Consider the following 20,351-nt stretch of genomic DNA (forward strand, 5'->3'; position numbering starts at 1 on the left):
CCACACATTATATTCTTGTGGATCCACTGTGTGCTGATGTAGGATGAACATCTCAATTGTGAGGTCCTCATCTGCCCCATTGGTCTGAGTAATCAAATCAAGCGCGAGATTTGTCTTAAACCTGCTATTGGCGACAGAAAGGGGGCACTGGCAAATTCTGCACAGTATTGTGTACAGCTTTTGTAGATGTTCAGTCGCACCAACTTTGCCATCTCGTGCTGCCGAGGATGCCGTGATCTCCGATTGGCTGGGACCGCGTTGTACCCTTTCAACATTGGCAAAGTAGCGAAAGGTTTTCTGAAACCTTTTCCGGTCCTCGGCAGCTTTTCGGTTGTTTGGATCTGCCAGTTTTCTGATGCAGCCACGGGCACTAGCTGCCTTCCCTGTCAAAAGGACATGGAGCCTAGGATATGAGGTTCGCTTGTATGCGTCTGGTGGGACATCGAAACGGTCTGGCCACTATTCAGAGAGAATTGGGTCATCAGACTCAATATCTGGATAACACAGAGATAGATGCTCTCATCGTGAGGCTCACCTTTGCAAGTCTTTCAAGAGCTTCCAGGAGAGCGATCACTCTTTTGATGTGACAAGAAGCGCGCTTTTCAAGGCGACCTTGTACATGCGTTAAATGCGTCTTGAGTGTGAGGAAGAACACATCGCTCTTAGGCTGTTGAAAAAGCTGGTTGGACTGATATTGAAGCTCTGTGACAGCTTCAATCGCAAAATCGACAAGGGCGTCCTTGTCCATGGACAGTTCGTGACCTGGGCTAGCTACGGACTGTCTGAGGGGTGTCCTGCGATCCCTGCTAGCAGGACTGGATGTAACCATTCTTCCGCTCCCCAGTAAGTAGGTGTCTGGTGGATAAGGGACGTATGCACTTTGTGCTTCTTAAGAACGATGTTGATTGACACGTACTGTCGTTAGACTTGATGTTGGGAACGTTTCGGGTGTCCCAAAGTCATCTCGCACGTGGCATCTTTACCCCGCTATGCATCCATGGATGTCACAAGACGTCCCCAATGAGCCCTGAGCCTCGATACTGTCCAGGTGTATATCACTCATGGTATTGGAGGATAAAGTTGTTGCTAAAGATTCCAAAGACTACCTGGGTACCACACACGGCGTAAGAGTTGCGAGCTCCCCAGAAGTTCGGAGCAGTACCTGGGTACCCATCAGCTACAGTGTGCACACCTGTGTTATCGCTCTCCATCAGGCCGTCCATCGCGACCGTGTGTTGGCATCGCCAGGACCTCGGGACTCATAAACATGCATGAAGTCGCCGTGGAGGCGCCTCCCATCAAAGAAATACCATTCATCGTCAGAGAATGCCAATCAGAATTCGCAAAAATGGCGGCAACGCCAGATCTGGGTCGACAGACCTGGTTTCGATCAGCGCACGGGGACTTCAATCTCTGGTCCAATGGAATTCGGGCTTCGGATTCCGACAAGTCCTCGCTCAAGTATCGTCTGAGAAATGAGAAGTGGAAAGGCGTGCGAGATGACATTTATGATCTGCTTCGAGGGCTCTGTGGCATCCTCGTAGACTGTCAGCAGGTTAATAGTGGTGAGACCCAACTCCGAAACCGTCCTCACTCATATCCAAGTGCTAATGATGATACAACAGCTCCATTGTCTGACGCTAATACGACAAAAACTGAAGTCAAATCCAACGATCAAGATCAATATGAAGGTCGCCAAAGTCCCGATTCATGGGAAGTCATGTCCAGGGAGTCTAGTGGCATGAGTTCTGAAACCGAGTCCATCAACCCGAACTCTGTCTTGTTTGAACACATCTTTAATATCAACACAATACTCGATCAGCTGATAAGAATAACACTTGCGATCAGGAAGTCTGGCAATCGGACCAGATTTGAGGATATTGATAATGGCTGCCATGATGGAGACTACCAGGTTTTCCGCGCGTTTCTCACTACCATAATACTACGAAGCCATGGTGGTATAACGGGCCAAGAGAGTTCTAGAAATATGTCTGCCGTCAAGATGGCGACGCATTATTCAAATGCAGAAAGACTAAATCCAGTCCAGCAGCGGCTTGTCCGTGCTAATATGCTACGTCGCCACAGATTTGATACTTTCAAGGCTGAAAGGCCTGTGCATCCCATCCCGAAAGTAGAGGTTCCGGCCACACCGATGGTCAATCTGGAGGAACCGGTGTTTACCCCTGACTCGGATATGGAGCCAAGTTCTGAACCAAACATACCACAAGATGTTGCTTCTCGCTCATCTCAAGAGGCTTCGAATCATTCTAAAGTTTCTCATGTTGCAAAAACTGCCACCGAGCCGGGCTCGTCGCTGAATATCGACCACATCCTGAAACCTGGAGCGAAGTCTGCCGCCACGAAAATGACACGAATAGGTTCTTCGCAAGCATACCCACCATTTCCAAAGTTTCAAAGCGACGAACTTAGGCTCTGTCCATACTGCCACGAGCAGCTTCCCCCGAATATTACGAACGACAAAAACGAAGGCATGTGGAAGTAAGTAAGACCCTATTCATCCTTTCTCTTTGAGGTTGACGTGAGTGACTGACTTCACAGGGCGCACCTGGTCCGTGATATCATACCGTATACCTGTATTATCGATTCATGCGATATTCCGGACGAGATGTATCGAACTGCAGATTCCCTATTGGCACATATGTTTGACAGTCACTCTGTCTCACGTTGGATTTGTGACTACTGTGCTCCAGCATGGTCGAAATCCAACGATCCTGCAAAACATCAATCCCAAGTCTTCGAGTCTGCCAGAGACTGGGAAATACATTTCATGAAAGAGCACCAGAAGACGCTAGCGACGACGAATATAGCAGCTCTAGCTGAACTGAATAGGCAGCAGATGTTCCAGGCCTTGTCATGTCCTCTATGCCATGAGCTAGAGGCAGACACGGAAGCCATGGACTTTAAGATCGATGATCATATCCTCGGACATCTACATGAGTTTAGCCTTCTTTCTTTGCCTGAAACGCCATGGGATACCAGCAAGACTACAAGATTGACTTCGCAAACATCTGGTCTATTATCCCACACCACGCTCATTGATCGTAATTCGGTTCAACCTCTTCGTGATTTTGAGGTTGAAGTTACCGTCACACAGTTACAAACCGTGATGGAGCAAGCATGGCCTTTGCTTGCTCCAGATCAGGAACGACGACCACCAGATCTTGTCCAACAACCTCATTCTCTCAATACTACACAAATTGAACTATGGAAATCTCGAGCAAGTCGACTAAAAGGCGTTCTGGACGCCATCACCAGTATACCTCAGGATCATCTGTATTGTGAGCAGAATCAGTCTGATTGTTTGCACATGGATACCAATATATTTACATGTGATCACGGTGACGTGGAGATTTTGACGGATGAGGTGAACTCCGTTGGTTCTCATCAACTGGATTTGTCTGTACATCGACGTGAGTTAACCCCAACGCTTAAACTTAGCTTGAAGACAATCGACCATTTCTGACTTGATATCATAGCCGAATTAGGGACCGACACCCTGGTACGACATGATTTTGTACCAACTTCGCCTGATAATCTCGTCAGCCAACCCACCAAAGATACACTCGAACGAATAGAAGAGATGCTGCTATACCCCACGGTTAAGGCAAATACCAACGTACAATCTCGCGTTGCCCTTGTCGGCCCCAGAAAATCGGGTATTTCACTACTTGCAAGATGTTTCATCCACGAAATTCTCGACCCTGCTGATTCTTATATCTTTTGGGTAAACGCAAGAACCCAGCAGAGCATCGAACAAGCATACGATAACATAGTAGAACGGACACATACTCATTTCAACATCAAAACAAGTACAGAGCTTATCTATTATCTCTCTTGGCAGATAAAAACGGATTGGATTATGATCTTCGACAGCGTAGATCATCAGACCGCCCACTATCTAGCTTCACAAAATCGTCTACCTCAGGGATTGAGAGGAAGAATATTGTTCACAGTTGAAGATCAGTCATGTCTGGGAATCCTTGGGCCACCGCAAATCTACAGAGTCCCAGAGCCGGAGTGGTTGGAGATTATCGACTCGTTAGCGAGCAGATTGATAGCCTCGTTCGTGCCCAGCAATTTCCATAACCCACCTAGGGACTACCTCCCGGAGACTCGTTTTATGGAACTAGTCACCAAGGAGTCGATTGAGGCAGAGCTGAGAAAAATAGAAGATATGCCAGTTCGAGATGGTCAGAAAAACTTCAACCGTGCATCACGGGAGGTCCTCGCACGCTGGATTTGCGAAAAGGCCTCAAAGACATTTGCAATAGCCGTTCAATGCGAACCCGACCCCCATTATCTGTTGCTTTCCATGGCACTCTTCAAAGCTGGTTTGTTCGATGACAGGAACTTGCCCCTTCCCGATCCTCTACAATCGACTCCACCACAAAAGGTCTTCCACAAAAAGGTCTGGACTAGCCAAAAGATCCACGACTTCTATAACAAGCAGTGGCATCTGCTTGTACCAGTATTCTCACCAGATCAATATAGCTACAATCTGTTAAATAATTGCATTTTCCCGTTTACCAAAGAAGATGTCACACCTAAAGTTGGAGCTTTCGGATATGTGCATAAAGTACGAGTTCATCCAGATCATCAAAGACGATACAGCATGCAACACGTAAGTCGACGTTCGTCGAACAAGTACCAATACTTACTCTACAAAGGTAGCCATCAAAGAGATCAAGATCACACGAGGCAACGATAGGCAGCGCACCGAGGAAGCATGGGATAAAGAAGCAAGAGCTTTGGCAAATATCAACAAGCTGAAGCATCCACATATCATCAAATGCGTTGCTGCGATAAGAAGAGGGGACAGTCGCTACTTTATGTTTCCATGGGCGGATGGCGATAGCTTACGCGACTACTGGGTCCAGACTTCGAGACGAAGTTCGGGACCAGATGCTGAACTGATCTATGAAGCCATCGGCCAACTGAGAGGCCTTGCAGACGCACTGCATTGCTTACATTACTGCAATAGTGGTCAGTCAGTGGAAAGTGTCTCAAATACTGCACAACATGAAAGAGATGGCATATCTGAGATGCAGTTTGACGACGAACACGACGAGGAAACGTATGATGTTGATCCGATCTATACTGAGTCCATCAGGCATGGTGATCTTAAGCCCGAAAACATTCTTCGATTCATTGATCCCCGAACGACGCTAGGTACTTTAAAATTGGCTGATATGGGTCTTGCGAAACAACACATTGTGGTGACTCAAGATCGGACGCATCTTACCAGTACGAGGTATGGTACTGTGCAGTACGAGGCGCCAGAAGCATTTGGAGAACTCAATGGGCTAAGGACGCGTCTTTACGATGTCTGGTCAATGGGCTGCATTACCCTCGAGTTCATAATATGGCTTCTGTATGGAAATGACGAGCTCAACAACTTCTATGGTCAGTTGAGAGGAGATGCTCAAGATCATTGCCAGTATTTCGAACTGCCGACTCCGGGAACAGCAACTCGTCCAGAGGTTCACAGAGTCGTTCGCAAGTGGATCGAGGCAATGCAGGAGACAGACCCAGAATGTTCTGGAGATACAGCAATCGCCGAACTTCTCCATTTGGTCCAAGAGAAACTACTCGTGGTCCCTCTGCCACCAACTCGGGAAAGTGCGATCAACGGCGGTGGGTCTTTCGCGCAACCAGGGGTTGATGATACCTTTACACGTTATCGTGCAACGGCTGCGCAGTTTCGTGAATCCCTGGACACTATCCTGGCTAAGATACAACACAAACCAGGATACTTATCCACAGGGAAACTAAGAACGAGCGTGAAGCTGCCCGTTAAGAGAACCACTATGCTGACTCCAGCTTCTGCTGCTAACAGATATGAAGCACCGGTATTTCCAAAGTTTACGCCAACGCAAGTACCTATGCTTAGCGGCGTTCTGGGCCGTCCTATACGAACGTCTGACTATCGGCTTCCCCCACTCAGAGACTGGGAATTCTACGTCGACGAGAAGTTGCCTGTAGCTTTGTTATCTCGGATCGCTGCGGAATTTTCGCCAGCAATAGATAATGCATCCGCCAAGAAGCTCTGCGATCGCTGCATGAACTTAGATTTCTGGGTTGGGGGTTTCGCATTTGAAGATACGATGTCAGAACTCGAAGATCGAAGGCGCTTCTGCGACTTCTGCAACATGCTCATTGATGTCAGCGCCAAAAGTGACGGCACTAAGAGAAAAGGCATTAGTTTTGAACGAAAGCAATCAGCTCTGCTGATTGTTGGAGAGCCATTCCCCGTGCTGTCGATCTTCAGGAGCCTTGGTGAGTCCTTGAGACCTCACTGTTTTAGCAGCGTAGACTGCGCTCGAAACCTCTCGAGAAGTTTATGTTCGAGACCTCTCAAAAAGTTTCTGACAAACCACAGAGTCCAATCCACCGACCGCCATCCAGCTGGGCTTTCCTGAGCCACCTCAACCAGGTACCGAGACTTCATTTGAGATTATGAGACTATGGCTTGAGAACTGCAACGCACATGATCCACAGAACGTCAAACATCAAGATTGTCACAGTGAGCCAGGAAGTGTCCCAACACGCCTAATTGACGTCGGTTCCCTACAACATCCCATCCTCCGCCTCATCGATACCCGTGAGGATCCCATCTCGAGCAAAGCCTACATCGCACTTTCACACCCATGGGGAGACACTGTAAAGTATCCACCATTTTGCACGTCGCAAGCAAACATCGCGTCTCATAGGGTTGGCATACCTCATGAAGAGCTACCTGAAACCTTCCAAGATGCTGTACATTGCACACGAAAGCTGGGAATTCGCTACCTGTGGATCGACTCGTTAGCCATCATTCAAGGAGATAATAGCGACTTCAACGAAGAGGCAAAGAGGATGGAAAATGTTTTCAGTGATGCTTACTGCGTTCTCGCTGCAAGTCGGGCAACCAACCAGCGCGATGGCTTCCTACGTCCGAGGAAGCGACGTGACTACGTGATGTTTCAACGTGGGAATGAGAAACCGTTTTATGTCTGCAAAACAATTGACAACTTCAACAAAGATGTAATTGAAGGCGCACTAAACAAGCGTGGATGGGTGCTCCAGGAACGTGCGCTCGCACGGCGGACCATATACTTCACTGAGAACCAAATGTACTTTGAGTGCGGAGATGGCATCAGGTGTGAGACGATGACCAAGATGCAGAAGTAAGTGATAGCTCAAAATCCCCCCCTCCAAGTGCCAGATTGCTAACACTATCTGCTACAGCAATATGGCTGACTTCCTCGGCGACCCTAAATTCCCAACCAAAGCCATGCGCGCCAACCGAGCAGGGAAAATAGCCTACTTTCAGGGTCTCTACAAGCAGTACTCGCGTCTCAATTTTACTCATTACGACGATCGACCGTTCGCTATAGCTGGCCTAGAGAAACGGCTACAAAAAGCTTTTGGAACGAAGGGCGATTATGGCATTTTCGATGATGGCGATAAGCACGATGGCGGCCTCTTTCATCGCAGTCTTCTTTGGCAACGCGGCGAAGAAGAAGGAGATGCCGAGCACCTAATACCAATCAATTTCCCGCCTGCTCGCAACGTCAAAGTTCCAAGCTGGTCTTGGATGGCCTACAAAGGCGGAATAGATTTCATAGATCCGCCTTTTCATTCTGCGAACTGGGAATATGACGAACTACAGCCGCCTTGGACCTGCGGTTCTCCATCTACTACCCGGATTACACGGCCTGATGGTGAGGTAGCCATCACAGCCGTTATCCGTAATTTTGACGTGGCAGGCAGACAACAGTTTGAAGTCAAGATTGTCTATGACACGGAGAGACGGACGGCATCTGATGGCCAGCGGGCGCAATGTGTTGTCGTAGCGAAGGGTAAAGAGGGACGAAGTGGCAAGGAGAAAAGATATTACGTGTTGCTTGTCACGCCCGTTCAAGGCCTGACTAGCGAGGACTCGAGAGTGTACGAAAGGGTCGGTGTTGGGTTCATGCTCGGCAAGTTCATCTCGTTAGACGGAGAGGGTATCAGAGGGAAGATAGTGTGAGAGGGAAGACTCGCTTCATCTTGATCTGCTCGAACCGGCGTATCATCATTATAGGGTAGCCGAGTAGAGAAACATTGTGTGATTCTATTTGATGCAGAAAGTTTTCTTCGAAGCACACGCTGCGCGAGCATGTCTCTGCAGGTCCCGACGCGCTATCACGTGGAACCACTCTCCGCCCCACCTGGGCTCGTGCGGACTGATGCCTGGAGGACGTCACAACCAATGGCGGCAATGCATCTTCTAACAACATCGCGCGAGCCATGCCGCAATCGCATCAAGGGATGGCAGCTAAAGACTGCGCCTCCGGCACAATCACTTGATTTCTTCTTCCCTCTTCTCTCTGTTGCAGTATCACCATGGCCGAAACAGGAACACGGTCAAACGCGGAAGAGGTCGCACACGATGACCTCTGCCCCGTAAGCATATCACGCAATCACGCGTGCCCCTGCTAACAGATAACAGATCTGCCAGCTACTCCTCTTTACGCCCGTCAAAACTCAGTGCAACCATCTGCTATGTGCGTCATGCATGGCACAGTGGTCCGACGCCTCCAATACAAATCGCATCGAACATTCAAGCTGGGACGTGAACCTCGCAGACTTCGACCCAAATTATGATCCCACGTATGACCTTGAAGCAAACTGTCCCATGTGCAGGACTCGCACCACTGCGGCCCCGGATAACGCGCTGGCGAGGCAGTTGGAACACAAGTATCCCATCACATATGCCGAGAGACGGGTAGAGGAGGAAGAGGACAGGGGATCGCGCATCGGGCGTGATGGCTTTGAGGGTGTCATGATCCTCATAGGCAACAAGCACAGGCCTATCAGGAACCCCGGCGATGACAATGAGCACGACTGGACGTTTTTTGTGCGTACATCGAGACCGGACTTGATCAAGGAAGTACACATCCATTTGGTACGTTCCCGAGTCCTGTTCCAGTCAAGACAAGGCTCGGCATTCAATATCACGATGCCAAGGTCTCCCCGCACAGAGCGTCTAGTAAGCCCAAGGGGAGTTCGACAGGATCTCGGGAAAGATCAAACGGGCACATGACTTGGAGACACTTGCGCATCGACCACTTTACCTATCACTGTAGCGCTGACAAATTTCTAGCACCATACGTTTCGGCGAAACCACGTCATCCTCCGAAAGCCGCCTTATGAGTTCAAAGCTCGGGGCTGGGGAACCTTCGTCATTCGCACCGAGATCGTTCTAAAGCAGCCATATAATTGGATCATCGATAACGCTGGCACCAGGCAACAGGCACTTGAGCTCGAATGGGAACTTGACTTCGAAGGCAGAGGCAGGCAGGGCCGCGTGCGAGCGAAGGTCAACAAAGCCAACGTGGAAGCCAGTCAGACCGGTCGTACTTTGCGGGCAAGGCGTCCACCCCCAGCTGACCCTGATCCGGATGAGGATGATGAATTAGACGACGACGACTATCAGGCAGCTGAGGACGACGAAGATGACGACGAAAGCTCATCGGACGAGGACTTTGAGGAAGGCACTAGTGACTACGTTGAGCCGTCCAGAAGATAGCAATCAGAGGCACCAGACAATGTCTAGCGCGGCCTTCGTTTCGACTATCAACTTATATTTGTCTTTGTCTCAATTTAGCCAGCTCGGTGGCAACCCTCTTCTAGCAGTCCATCGGGGCTGCGTGTACATGTGCGCTGGGGTGAATCCACCAAGTGATTCAGACGTGCTGAAACTATGCAGGCCTCTACAAGATGCGGCTTGTTCATAATCGCCGAAACACCCGTCATGAGTAAGCGCGTGCAGTCACATGGGGAAACAGACATGTATCTCTGTCAGGAAGGATGTAGTCTTCTGGCCAAGCGTTGTTCGTTCGTTTCAGCACTTGCGCTGGCACAAATTTCCATTTCAAGAACTCGCAGGCCAACTGCAGGTATTGGCGTGCTGCTGCAAGCAAGCAAGATACGCATTCCTTGGCAAGAGTAAGCACGATCGGAATTCAGATAGCGTTTGGCGAATACAAAGGTGTGCTCAGCCTGAACCGCAGCATCTTGCGAGACCGCAGACTGTCCGCTGAGCTTATCTGAAAGCTTGGCAGCCAATGCTGGTTCGGCCATCGTTGGCAAGCATCCTAGGAGATCGGCACAACTTACTGCCCCTGCACCGATCACACCCACAACGTGGTTCGCCTTACAGATTCGAGATACACAAAGTCGTGCCGCTCAACGCTGACCATGCAGCACATCTGCACGGATCACGGCATACGACACTTTCCTACCAACAGCAAGCGACCTTCATGTCGTGCAGATTTAAGAATACCCTTCGGATTATACCACTTGTTCTGACATACATATGCGTCTATTCAGGCCTGCCCGTTGGTTCATGCCGCGGTTTCCGTCGTCTACGCCTCACTGGTGTTGTGTCTGGAAATGTGTGGTTACTACCCTGGCAGTTCCCCGGGCGCACAAGTCTAACCGATTGCTCGGTACAGATGATTTGTTTAAGCTTCCTAACAACAATTTTATGGCCAAATTCACGATGTTTCGGGGGCGAAGGCTCACCACATACAGTGGTAAGACTACTACGATCCACTGTCGACGACGGACCGACGCGTGCTTGGCAGATACAGCACTGTTCTAGGGCAGCTTCGCTGATAGCTGGCGTTTAATATATATCTTGTATGGGATAGCTGCCTTTTATCTAGCTTTCCCATCAGTTTAATCGCATCACTAACGAAGTTCATTCCGTCTCTTTCGTTTGTTTCACAATGGACCTCGCACGTTATTTCAGTTTACGGCGGAAGACTACCGACAGTCACGGCAGTGAGCATACAGGACATAGGAACAGGCGGACTTACCTGCCCCTCCTCGCAAATCCCATCAACGAGGATGTCCTTGAAGTAGTGACGAACAATTCCACAGACCTAGAAAAGACCAATACTCACACCAGCACGTTCGACAGTTCGAATGATACGACCACACTTGCCGGAAACGGCAGGACAAGCCGCGGAAACATCATAATTTACAAGCAACATACAGAGGCTAGCACGATAGAGCTTTTCTACGACCTCTTTTTCGTTGCCAACCTTGCATATTTCACGGCTATGCATCAACACACTGATGCAGAGTGTACGCATGTTTGTCCAAACCTTGATGCAGTAACTGACACTCTATTAGCACTCATTAACTACCTCAAACTTTTCACTCTGATGTGGTTTACTTGGCTGAGCGTCACACTATTCGACGTGCGGTTCAGTATCGACTGTGTGTGGAATCGGTTTCACAAAGCCATACAGTTCGGCATCTTCACTGGCTTTGTGTATGCCGGTCCGGTCTTCGACAAGTACAGCACCAGTGGCGTTGAGAAGTCATACCGGAACTTTGCCATTGTACTCGTCATCGGTAGAATTGCGATCGCTGTACAATACGCTGTGGTTATGTGGCAGGGTCGCATGTTCCGTCAGACGTTGATTCCTTTAGGTCTGAGCGCTGGCGTGCATGCCGCGGCAGCAATAGGCTATGCCATCACTATGGTTGTCTTTCCTAGGGGTCGTGTTGGTCTTGAAGAGCAACTCGCATGGCAAGTAGACTTCTTTCAATTCGGCTGCTCAGACTAACAAAGTGCGCAGGGTGATCATATCCATTGTTGAAGGTCTTCTCATCTTTCTCATCGCCATGATATGGCGGATCATCAGTTTCAAGTATACCCATCTAACGGAGCGGTTACAACTGCTTACCCTCATCATCATCGGAGAAGGGATCATCGGGATGGTGAAGAGCGTAGCATGCATTACGAAAGGTCAGACGAGCAATAACATGAGTGAGATCGGAACCGTCATTGCAGCTGTGCTTCTCTTGGTATGTCGCCACATATGAGTAATTCGGGGAACGCTACTAATCAAGCTCATAGTACCTTTTGTGGATGCTGTATTTCGACCAGCTTTCTCACGATCGCTTCGGAACTCTACGACAACAAGTGTGGGCTCTCTTACATTATCCGTTGCACTCAGCAATTCTCTTATGTGTCGAAGGTAACACGTCGCTGATCGTATGGAACTCTGCCGTCCAAGCTCTCAGATGGATATGGTCCTTGAAGCCAAACGATTATTCCAAACCAGCGGATGGCTACTCTGACACCGCTAGCTATATTGACTACCTCAATCAGAGCATGATTGCAGTCAACGGTAGATTCAAGAGCAAATACTGGAACATAACATACAACTGGAACACCAACTTCACTGTTATCGAGAACTACACTGCGACGTATGGATTCAAATCGGACGAATGGAACAACCGCACCGGCGACGTCGTTCGTTACATGTTCGACAGGGCGCAAGTCTTTGTGTATGAGGCACATGCCGATTCTCTAGCAAAACTCAACGCTGTGACATCAACTACGACGAGTCCACAAGTCAAGCTGGACGCGGTATCTGATGTTTTCAACACCACTACAATGCAGTTCTTCATTGGTGCTGGCTGTGTATTGCTGGTATTGGCCATCATGTATTGGTTCAACAAGATACACAAGACGAAATACGAATTCGGCGAGATCATCAACAGAGTCGTCGTTGGCTTCACGCTCATCATTCTGGGAGTGTCTACTGTCATTGCCGACAAGACAACCAACGGTTTCAAGTTCAAAGGGAGCCATTGGATAATCCCAATAGTGGTGCTGTTCTTCGCTGGTGGTAAGTAGCCCCATTCGCTGTCAAGGAGAAAGGGTTGTATGCTAATTTCCTTCCTAGTACTGTTCTTTGATAATATCCTCTTAGTTGTCGCACACTACACGAGCCGCCATCCACGCCACTCACATCACCGCGATGTCTCATGGGGTAACAGATCTCTGGCCGGCGACAGCGATAACGAAACTGGTGGCCTCATATCAAAGTATCCTAGCCGCGCACCAAGCCCCGGTGGCATGCCCAAGAGCGCACCTCGTAGCAGAGGCCATACACCAGCGCCTTCTTTGAACAGAGTCCACACCGCATATACGCTGTACTCAGACTCGCCGCCCCAGCCACGCGACTTCGCTGCAGGCCCATCAAATGGCAAGACTAGGGTGCCAAGTCATAGTCCTGGTCCAGCTTTTGGGAGTGATGTTACTCTTCGAGACGAAGGGAACTACAATGGACAAGGCAAAGGCAGAGCTAACATGGGTGACTTTTCGTACGAGAACACGCCTACCAGTGCTTTGTCTGACGGTCAAGGACTGGGCATCGGCATTGCGGTCCATCGAGCTAGCACTCCAAGCCTCCACAGCGATGCCGACAAGAACGGTAATTTGAGCAGAAAACCAAGCAAGAGCAATTTGAAGGAGAAGGCCAGTTGGAAGAGCTTGGGTGTCATGAATGAACATGACTATGAGGGTAAAGGGTATGGTGATGCAGGATTGCAAGAACCGACACGCGCAAGGACGGTCAGTTTTGGGGATCATGGAAACCCTATTTGATCGCTTGTAGACAAAGCATACGTTGCGCATTTTGGGTGGATGGTTTGAGGTTTTAGCGCGCATTCTGTCGGTGTTTTGTTTTCTTTTCTTTTAACATTCGGCTCCAGTGCCTATATGCCTGGGCCAATGCAGCCTGGACGGCTTCACGATTGTTTTTGAATAGAAAGTGTAGACAGGTGACCACCTTGAGATTGAACATTTCCATGCGATCGAGGCTTTCGGTCGTAAAGCTCGTAACTCTTCCCCAATCATTTCGTTCCATCTCTTCCTAGTGTCACGAAGCTTTCCCAGCCTCGTTACCTCTAAAAACTATCACATCACGTGCACTAATTCATCTCATTAGGTACTCACCTTCCTCTCCCATCGTAAATCCAATCTCCACATCTGAGTTCCTAACCAGCCACAGGCACGCTTTCTGCCCGGGCACCAATCACAATTTCAGGTCAAAAGCTAGCGTCGCAAGGCTGCAGATGCGGGGCAACCCTTAATGCTTACTGCGCCCCTCTCTTCAGGCACCCAATGCAATCCTACTTGCTGCGGCGCAGTGCGGATCAGGGCGCAGACTTCGTAAGACCCAGACTACGTCGTTGTAAGCATCATCATCACCATCCTACCTTCTTCCCACCTTCTTGTAACACGACACCTCAAGGCGGAACGGTCGTTGTTGTACGAGCACGTCTGGATACGAGTATCGTTGTTGCACTCAGCTCAGCCTACGAATCGTAGTACCGGTACTGGAAGAGCGGTAAAGCCTGTGCGAAGAGGGGCTTGGCAGGGTTCTTCGTACGTCGGGTTTACGAGGATACGGACGCGAGGAGCCGAGGTAGAACTGCGCAACGAATTTTCCAAACGTACAATCTCGACAAAACGATTTTACTGGCAACTGCAGAAATTCCAGGAAAGCTAGCGATAAGGCAAAAGACGGGTTGCGCATTCCTGTGAAGTTTGGTGTGTTCGGGTACGCAGATCGCGGAGCTAGGGGGCTCGGAGAAGACGTCGTCTTAGTGCGTAAGACACGACGAGAGGAGGCGCAGACATTTGAGTTTCGTATCGGAACAGCCATCAAGTTGAACTTGCGGACAAGAAGAGAAGGAAGAGAGACGTGTTGCTTCGATTGCGTCACTGCGCTTCGTCAACACATCGGCAACCGAAGAAAGGGTGGCCCTCACCAAGGACAGTAACAACATCAATAACAAAACCAACAACGTGGATTTCGGGAGACAATATCGACCTACTTCATTGAAGTTCGTATAAGAGAGCCTCTTGTCGCTAGGAATTGGTATCGCCGCGTCGACATTTTTACCGCTTCCTTACCATTATTCTTCCTCGAGCATCATCACTACGCCTGCCAAACTTTAGCTATACCACCAAACCGACCGCCATGCTGCTAACAATGTCAACAAACCACCCGCGCACGGATGACTTCCTAAGTCTACTCTCACACTGGCATGTCCACAAGGCCGAATCAACATTCCTCAAGCGCTTCAGTATGCTGTGCCTAGAAGTCGTCGCGCTGGCGGTAGTCATGCTCTTTGTTCCCTTTACGATGCATCACGTTGTCCAAGGCTTGGATGAGATCTACGAGCTATTGGGTCGAAGAGCACGATCACCGTACGCGGTAGCCTCGTGGACGAGCATCGCTCTAGCCGCCGTCATGCTGCTAGGCTGGCATGTATGGCTTGGTCGATTGAGTTACAGAACGATCCTAGAAGCAGCATCGATACCGATGGAGGATACAACCATTACACCTGCAGAAGGGGAAGTATTTGAAGAGAGAAAGTCGCAAGAGATACGGATTTCATGGGGTCGTGTACTGAGTCGTGTCGTCATACCTTGTTTACTCCTAATATTGGGTTCGCACTTCATCCTCCAAATCATCACACGTATCAGGGATCCGAGACCACGTATTACACTCAATACAGTCGACATGCAAGAAGCTATAGGGCAGTTGTATGGGTTTCGATGATGCACCCCGTATGTCGAGGCAAGAACTCGGAGTGGCAAAGTTGCGGGTAGTGAAGATGAAGAAAGAAGCACGAAGTCCAGAATCGGGCCATATAAAGGACACATACGAATTGAAAGAAGGGTCTACCCGAACGACAACCCGGCGATTGAAGAACGATCGACACTACACAGGCAAGAGACGACGCGACGACGCGTGAAAGCGGTGGTCTTTACCCCAGAATTTCTTCGGCTCAATTCCGGTCCCGCCCATCCCGTCCAGGGTCTCGCCTTCTCCGCACGATGACGTATTCGACGCCAGCCTTTGATTCCCTCCTACCTCAGACTTGACCTCTATATGCATGGCGCCCAATCTGCTGTGCGACAAGTAATATGGCTCGTTGGGCCTCCAGCCAACATCTTGGCAATGGTGCACGGGGTCAGTTTCGAGAACAAGGGCAATCGGCCCGTCTCTTCATAGAGAAATGGCGAGAAGGACCGGCTAGGCATGCGCTCTAGCTGCCGTCTTTGGTGAGAGAGCGTAGACAGTGCTGGTAAACCTAGGCGAAGGTGATATGGTCAGATAGCAACGGGACATGTGGGTCGGTGTTACGGAGTTATGTGACGTCCATTCGTGGAGACAAGACCGTGGGGCTTGCATTATACTTGTTGTCGAACAGGTGGAAGGTTTTGCCAAAACCTATTCATGTATACAAGTGCCGTTACCAATATGTATAGTATTAGGTGTGCAAACACTGAAGCTATTGTCACGTCCACTGACTCTCTTGTCTTCTGGATAAGTTGTTAAAGTAATGCCGGAAACAGCCTATTTCTAGCCTCATGAAATATGTTTCCTGAACGTGAAGAAACATATGTTTGAACTGTACTTGCCCTTTGAACAAAGCGAGTTCAGAAATCTTCTTAACTTACCAACAATCATCTGATGCCACCTAATTGCGATATCGTGTAAAGCCTCTCTACCAGAATACGATCAGATTCTTCACGCTAGAGACATTGCACCTACTAACAACACTACCGCTGTCGCTGCTACTGTTAACACATCTTTGAGGATAGCATGACAGTACTGGCGAGCCTAGATAGTTGACGTACGTCAGATCACCCATGGAAACATTCCGAGCCGCAAGCGTACCATAAGCAGCCTGTGGTAGCGTATTGTGACTTCTTAGTGGTACCCATCCACAGAATGGCAGTCTGACTCGGACAGCGCCGTGTCAAAAATGTATACTGTACCATGGTTAAGCACATATGGTGCGTCTCACGAAGATAAGTACCATCGCTCATGCCATTTCGATATTGAGGAGTTTATCTGCCGAGTAAGGAGTAGGCAGTGCTGCGGTTTTACAGTAAAGATGCTTTCCGACGGGAAAGATCATACTGTTCAATCTGGTGGACATGATGATTAGTAGGCTGAATCTGTATATTACCCTTTTCTGCTAATTTGTCCAGTTCAATTTCGGTGTAGATACTGGAGCGTGAGTGTCCAAGCATTGTATGGCGGTTCCGCAATCTTAGATGGAGCTTGGGCTTCAGCCATCTTCTCGAAAATACACCAACATGTTCAGCTCACGATGTGGACAATGCGGGGAAAGATGGAGCCGTCTTATCATCCTGGTCGACGAGCACATGCGTTATCAATTGCGGAGAAGGTCCTGCAAGGTACGGACATCTAGCCAAAACCACAAAGTGCAGCATGAATAGTGCGTTACCGACGGTAGATAGAGGCTCCAATGCAAACGTGCGGAGCTGTCGTGGGCGTGGGATTATAGCGCGCCACGAGCGGGACCGGGATATTGGCGACGGGATCAATTGGCCGTTTCGGGACGTCAAGAGCGATCGTATATACTGCGCACCGACACCTGTGAAGCTGAAGATGGCCTGAAACGCTCTCTTTCCTTGGTAGAAGGTCCGAGATAAGTGCAGCGGTATTATAGCGTTGGTGGCACGGTCGCAGATGCGTACACAAGCCACAAAGCGAGCGAATCGTTGACTCTCTGCCTCAAGAATTCAAGCCTCTCTGACGAGCTCATGGCAGGGGTTCGTGTAGTAGCACCGGAAGCCTGATGATAAGGCAAGTGAGACATCCCGCATGGCGCCCTACTAACAACAGTGACCTGTAGGGTCGAGGCATCCAGAAACAGCCGGAGACCTTGGCCCAACACCGGAAGCAGGCGGCTGCATACAAGTGTGGGTGGATTGATACTGTTTGATAGTGGCGCACAAGGGGGCTGGGCGAGGCGAGTCGAGGCAGACATGGTCGTGGGCTGTGTCTGGTGGAAGTAGCAGTAGCGCAACAGTGGCAGTGAGTCGCGCGGAATGTATTGCCGAGCCTCCTAACAAGTGCTCTCTGATGCCACGTTAGGGTTCGGGCGACTTCCCAAAAGCCAGGCGGATGGACCGCAGTCTACAGGTGTTTTGTTCCAATAAACGCACGTATGTGAAATGTCGATCGTCGTTGAGGGGTGGTCTCAGCCGTGCCTTGGCACGTCAAAAGCCGTCAGTGTGCTGAACCATACGACACTAGGCAAGCTGGTGCGTGACGGCAGATGCATCACCAGCGTTGCTACGAACATGGTAGCGTTGTCGCATAGGAGATCTCTTAAGACTGTGTCGCATTGGAATTGTCGTCTCAGCAGTGTCGCGTAGGCCATTAGAAAGGATGCTGCAATATATTAATCACAATCGAAAGTCCATGGTACATTGTCGCTTGGGTGTCCTTTTTTTTTGGCCTCGCTGTTTGTCGCATAGGTATAGCGGAGGTCGGGCATCATTCGCAAGCTGCCATATCTCGATGTTCGCAGAATGAATGGGTATAGTATTTATGTAAGAGCGCAGCCAGTGTTCATAGGCTTCTGGCGATAGAAAATCTATCCAATGGCGTTAGATCATGACAGAATATCTCTGCTATACAGGTTTCGCTGATTCGCTAAAAGCAATTCAAACAGCACGCTTGTCCACGGGGACGTTACGCTTCAGTCCGATAAGTTGTAACATCTCAGTCCAGAAGCCGACAGGTGGTGTGATGAAGGAGGCCTCGTAGGCATCGATGAGAGGAGCGTCCCAGACAAGGTCAACCTCGTGTGGCTTCAGCCACTTGGTCCTCTTAAGGAGTTTCCAGGAGATGAACAGGATCGGGGCAACGCCAACCATGGTGTAGTATGTGAAGAAAGACTCAAGGGTGAAGTTGCCGGGCTTGAAGGTGCTGTAACCATACACAAAGACAACGCAAATCTCGAAGCAGAGCGCAAACCAGGTACCATATGGCTGGAAGTAACCGCAGTAAGGGAGCGTCTTTCGGTCGAGGCCTTGAACTTTGCAAGCCTTGTAGAAAGCAAGGTAGGTGCCGCACATGACGATGTAGTTAATGACACCACCAGCAGTGATGATGTTGGTGAGCCAGGTCAGGACTTTGGCGGAGTCGTCCGACAACTGCAGGAAAGACAAGAACGGGAAGATCATGACTACACAGAAGCAGTAGATCGGAACACCGTTCTTGGTGCACTTGCGCAGGATCTTGGGGGCACGGCCCTCAATAGCAAGCGAGTACAGACTGCGAGTCGCGCAGTAAGTGTACGTGTTACCCGCAGAGAAGATACTCGTGATCAAGAGGGCGTTGACAAGGTGGGGAAGGCCGCCGATGTTGAGGTTCTTCATAGCAATGACGTAGGGAGAGGCAGCAGCACTGCTCTCACCAGCTGCCAATACGCTGACAAGCTCTGGGTCGTTGTATGCCAAAACGATGCCGACGCAAAGAGCACCAAGGATGAAGAAGGCACCAAATCGGAAGTACACAGTCTTGAACGCGGTCTTGATGTACGCGCGAGGACGCTTTGCCTCACCGGAGACCATGGAGATGTACTCGGGACCAACGATACAGAAAGACGCAGCCCAAAGAGAACCTAGGAAGCCTTCAAAACGTCCAAGATCGCTGCCGCCGGGCATTGGGCCAGGGTCGCGCCAGTGTCGGAAGCCATAGGCATCCTTCTGAGGGTTACCTCCAACCATGGTGACGAAGGTGAAGCAGTAGAGAATCAGGATCAGCAGGACCTTGCCTCCAGAGAGCCAAAATTCTGCCTCACCATATGCCTTTACAGCCAAGATGTTGCAAGCACTAGAAGTAATTAGTTTCTGTCCTCTATGTATGTAGTACATCGCCCTCAAGGCTAATCGGTAGTTCTTACGCATATAGAACGATGACGGCCGCACAGACAGCAGCGACTGGTATGTCATCTCTCCAGTATCGCAGCACAATGTTGAGAGCTGTGATTTCGAAAGGAATCAGCAGAGCTTCGTAGAAGAAGAAGTTCCAGCCGGCCATGAAGCCTAGGGACTCATCGACCCAGTGTCCAGCCATTCGAATGAAACCTCCGGACACGGGCATGAAACTGGCCATTTCAGCCATGGCGTTGTTCACGAGAGCGATGATGCAAGAGTATCCAGTGTATGCGAGGAGTATACCGAGGGGACCGCCCTTGTTGAGAGCACCTCCAATGGACACAAAGAGAGCAGTTCCAATAGAACCACCAATCGCAATGAGTTGGATTTGACGGTTACCAAGATGACGCTGCAAGTCGTCGGAGTTGTCGGTCACTTGGCCATGTTGGATATCGTCACCAGGATAAGTCTCGCGGACGAACTCTCCAGAATATTTCTTGTCCTCGGCCATGGTTGCAATGGGGATTGTCGCTTTAGGCAAAGGGTAAGTTGTCGCAAGGGAGTAATGTCGCGTATGGAAAGTCGCTTCAGGTATTGGGATTTGTCGCTCTGGAGTCGACGCTGGGGGGGGGGGGGGGGGGGGTGGGGGGGGTGGGGGGGGGGGGGGGGGGGTAAAAGTAAAAAAAGGAGAGGTGGAATGGGGGGCAGGGGAAAAGAGGGAGGGTAAAACGGGGGAAGGGGAGGGGGGTTTGCCCTTATAAAAACAGGACGCTTGGGG

The 20,351-nt window shown here is 49.8% G+C and overlaps 5 protein-coding genes across 5 annotated transcripts; 4 read left to right on the top strand and 1 right to left on the bottom strand.

Annotated features, from left to right (window-relative positions):
• Positions 1–1,267: 1,267 nt before the first annotated feature.
• Positions 1,268–2,503, top strand: AA0111_g11267 (hypothetical protein; the record flags this gene model as incomplete). The annotated part of the gene is made up of 1 exon (XM_028645112.1): positions 1,268–2,503. The coding sequence occupies one exon, from the start codon at positions 1,268–1,270 to the stop codon at positions 2,501–2,503; it is 1,236 nt and encodes a 411-aa protein (XP_028501166.1).
• A 1,377-nt stretch (positions 2,504–3,880) lies between these two features.
• On the top strand, positions 3,881–8,032 carry AA0111_g11268 (hypothetical protein; the record flags this gene model as incomplete). The annotated part of the gene is made up of 4 exons (XM_028645113.1): positions 3,881–4,642; positions 4,689–6,297; positions 6,401–7,187; positions 7,249–8,032. The coding sequence occupies 4 exons, from the start codon at positions 3,881–3,883 to the stop codon at positions 8,030–8,032; spliced, it is 3,942 nt and encodes a 1,313-aa protein (XP_028501164.1).
• A 356-nt stretch (positions 8,033–8,388) lies between these two features.
• AA0111_g11269 (hypothetical protein) lies at positions 8,389–9,574 on the top strand (the record flags this gene model as incomplete). The annotated part of the gene is made up of 3 exons (XM_028645114.1): positions 8,389–8,448; positions 8,495–8,950; positions 9,149–9,574. The coding sequence occupies 3 exons, from the start codon at positions 8,389–8,391 to the stop codon at positions 9,572–9,574; spliced, it is 942 nt and encodes a 313-aa protein (XP_028501163.1).
• Positions 9,575–10,778: 1,204 nt separating this feature from the next.
• Positions 10,779–13,459, top strand: AA0111_g11270 (hypothetical protein; the record flags this gene model as incomplete). The annotated part of the gene is made up of 5 exons (XM_028645116.1): positions 10,779–11,139; positions 11,188–11,590; positions 11,640–11,868; positions 11,921–12,698; positions 12,756–13,459. The coding sequence occupies 5 exons, from the start codon at positions 10,779–10,781 to the stop codon at positions 13,457–13,459; spliced, it is 2,475 nt and encodes an 824-aa protein (XP_028501140.1).
• A 4,896-nt stretch (positions 13,460–18,355) lies between these two features.
• Positions 18,356–20,084, bottom strand: AA0111_g11271 (General amino acid permease; the record flags this gene model as incomplete). Its single annotated transcript, XM_028645117.1, has 2 exons — positions 18,356–19,529; positions 19,600–20,084. The coding sequence occupies 2 exons, from the start codon at positions 20,082–20,084 to the stop codon at positions 18,356–18,358; spliced, it is 1,659 nt and encodes a 552-aa protein (XP_028501141.1).
• Between the last annotated feature and the right edge of the window lie 267 nt (positions 20,085–20,351).

The sequence above is a fragment of the Alternaria arborescens genome (assembly GCF_004154835.1).
Source record: "Alternaria arborescens strain FERA 675 chromosome Unknown contig_46, whole genome shotgun sequence".
In the NCBI taxonomy this organism is placed as follows: domain Eukaryota; kingdom Fungi; phylum Ascomycota; class Dothideomycetes; order Pleosporales; family Pleosporaceae; genus Alternaria; species Alternaria arborescens.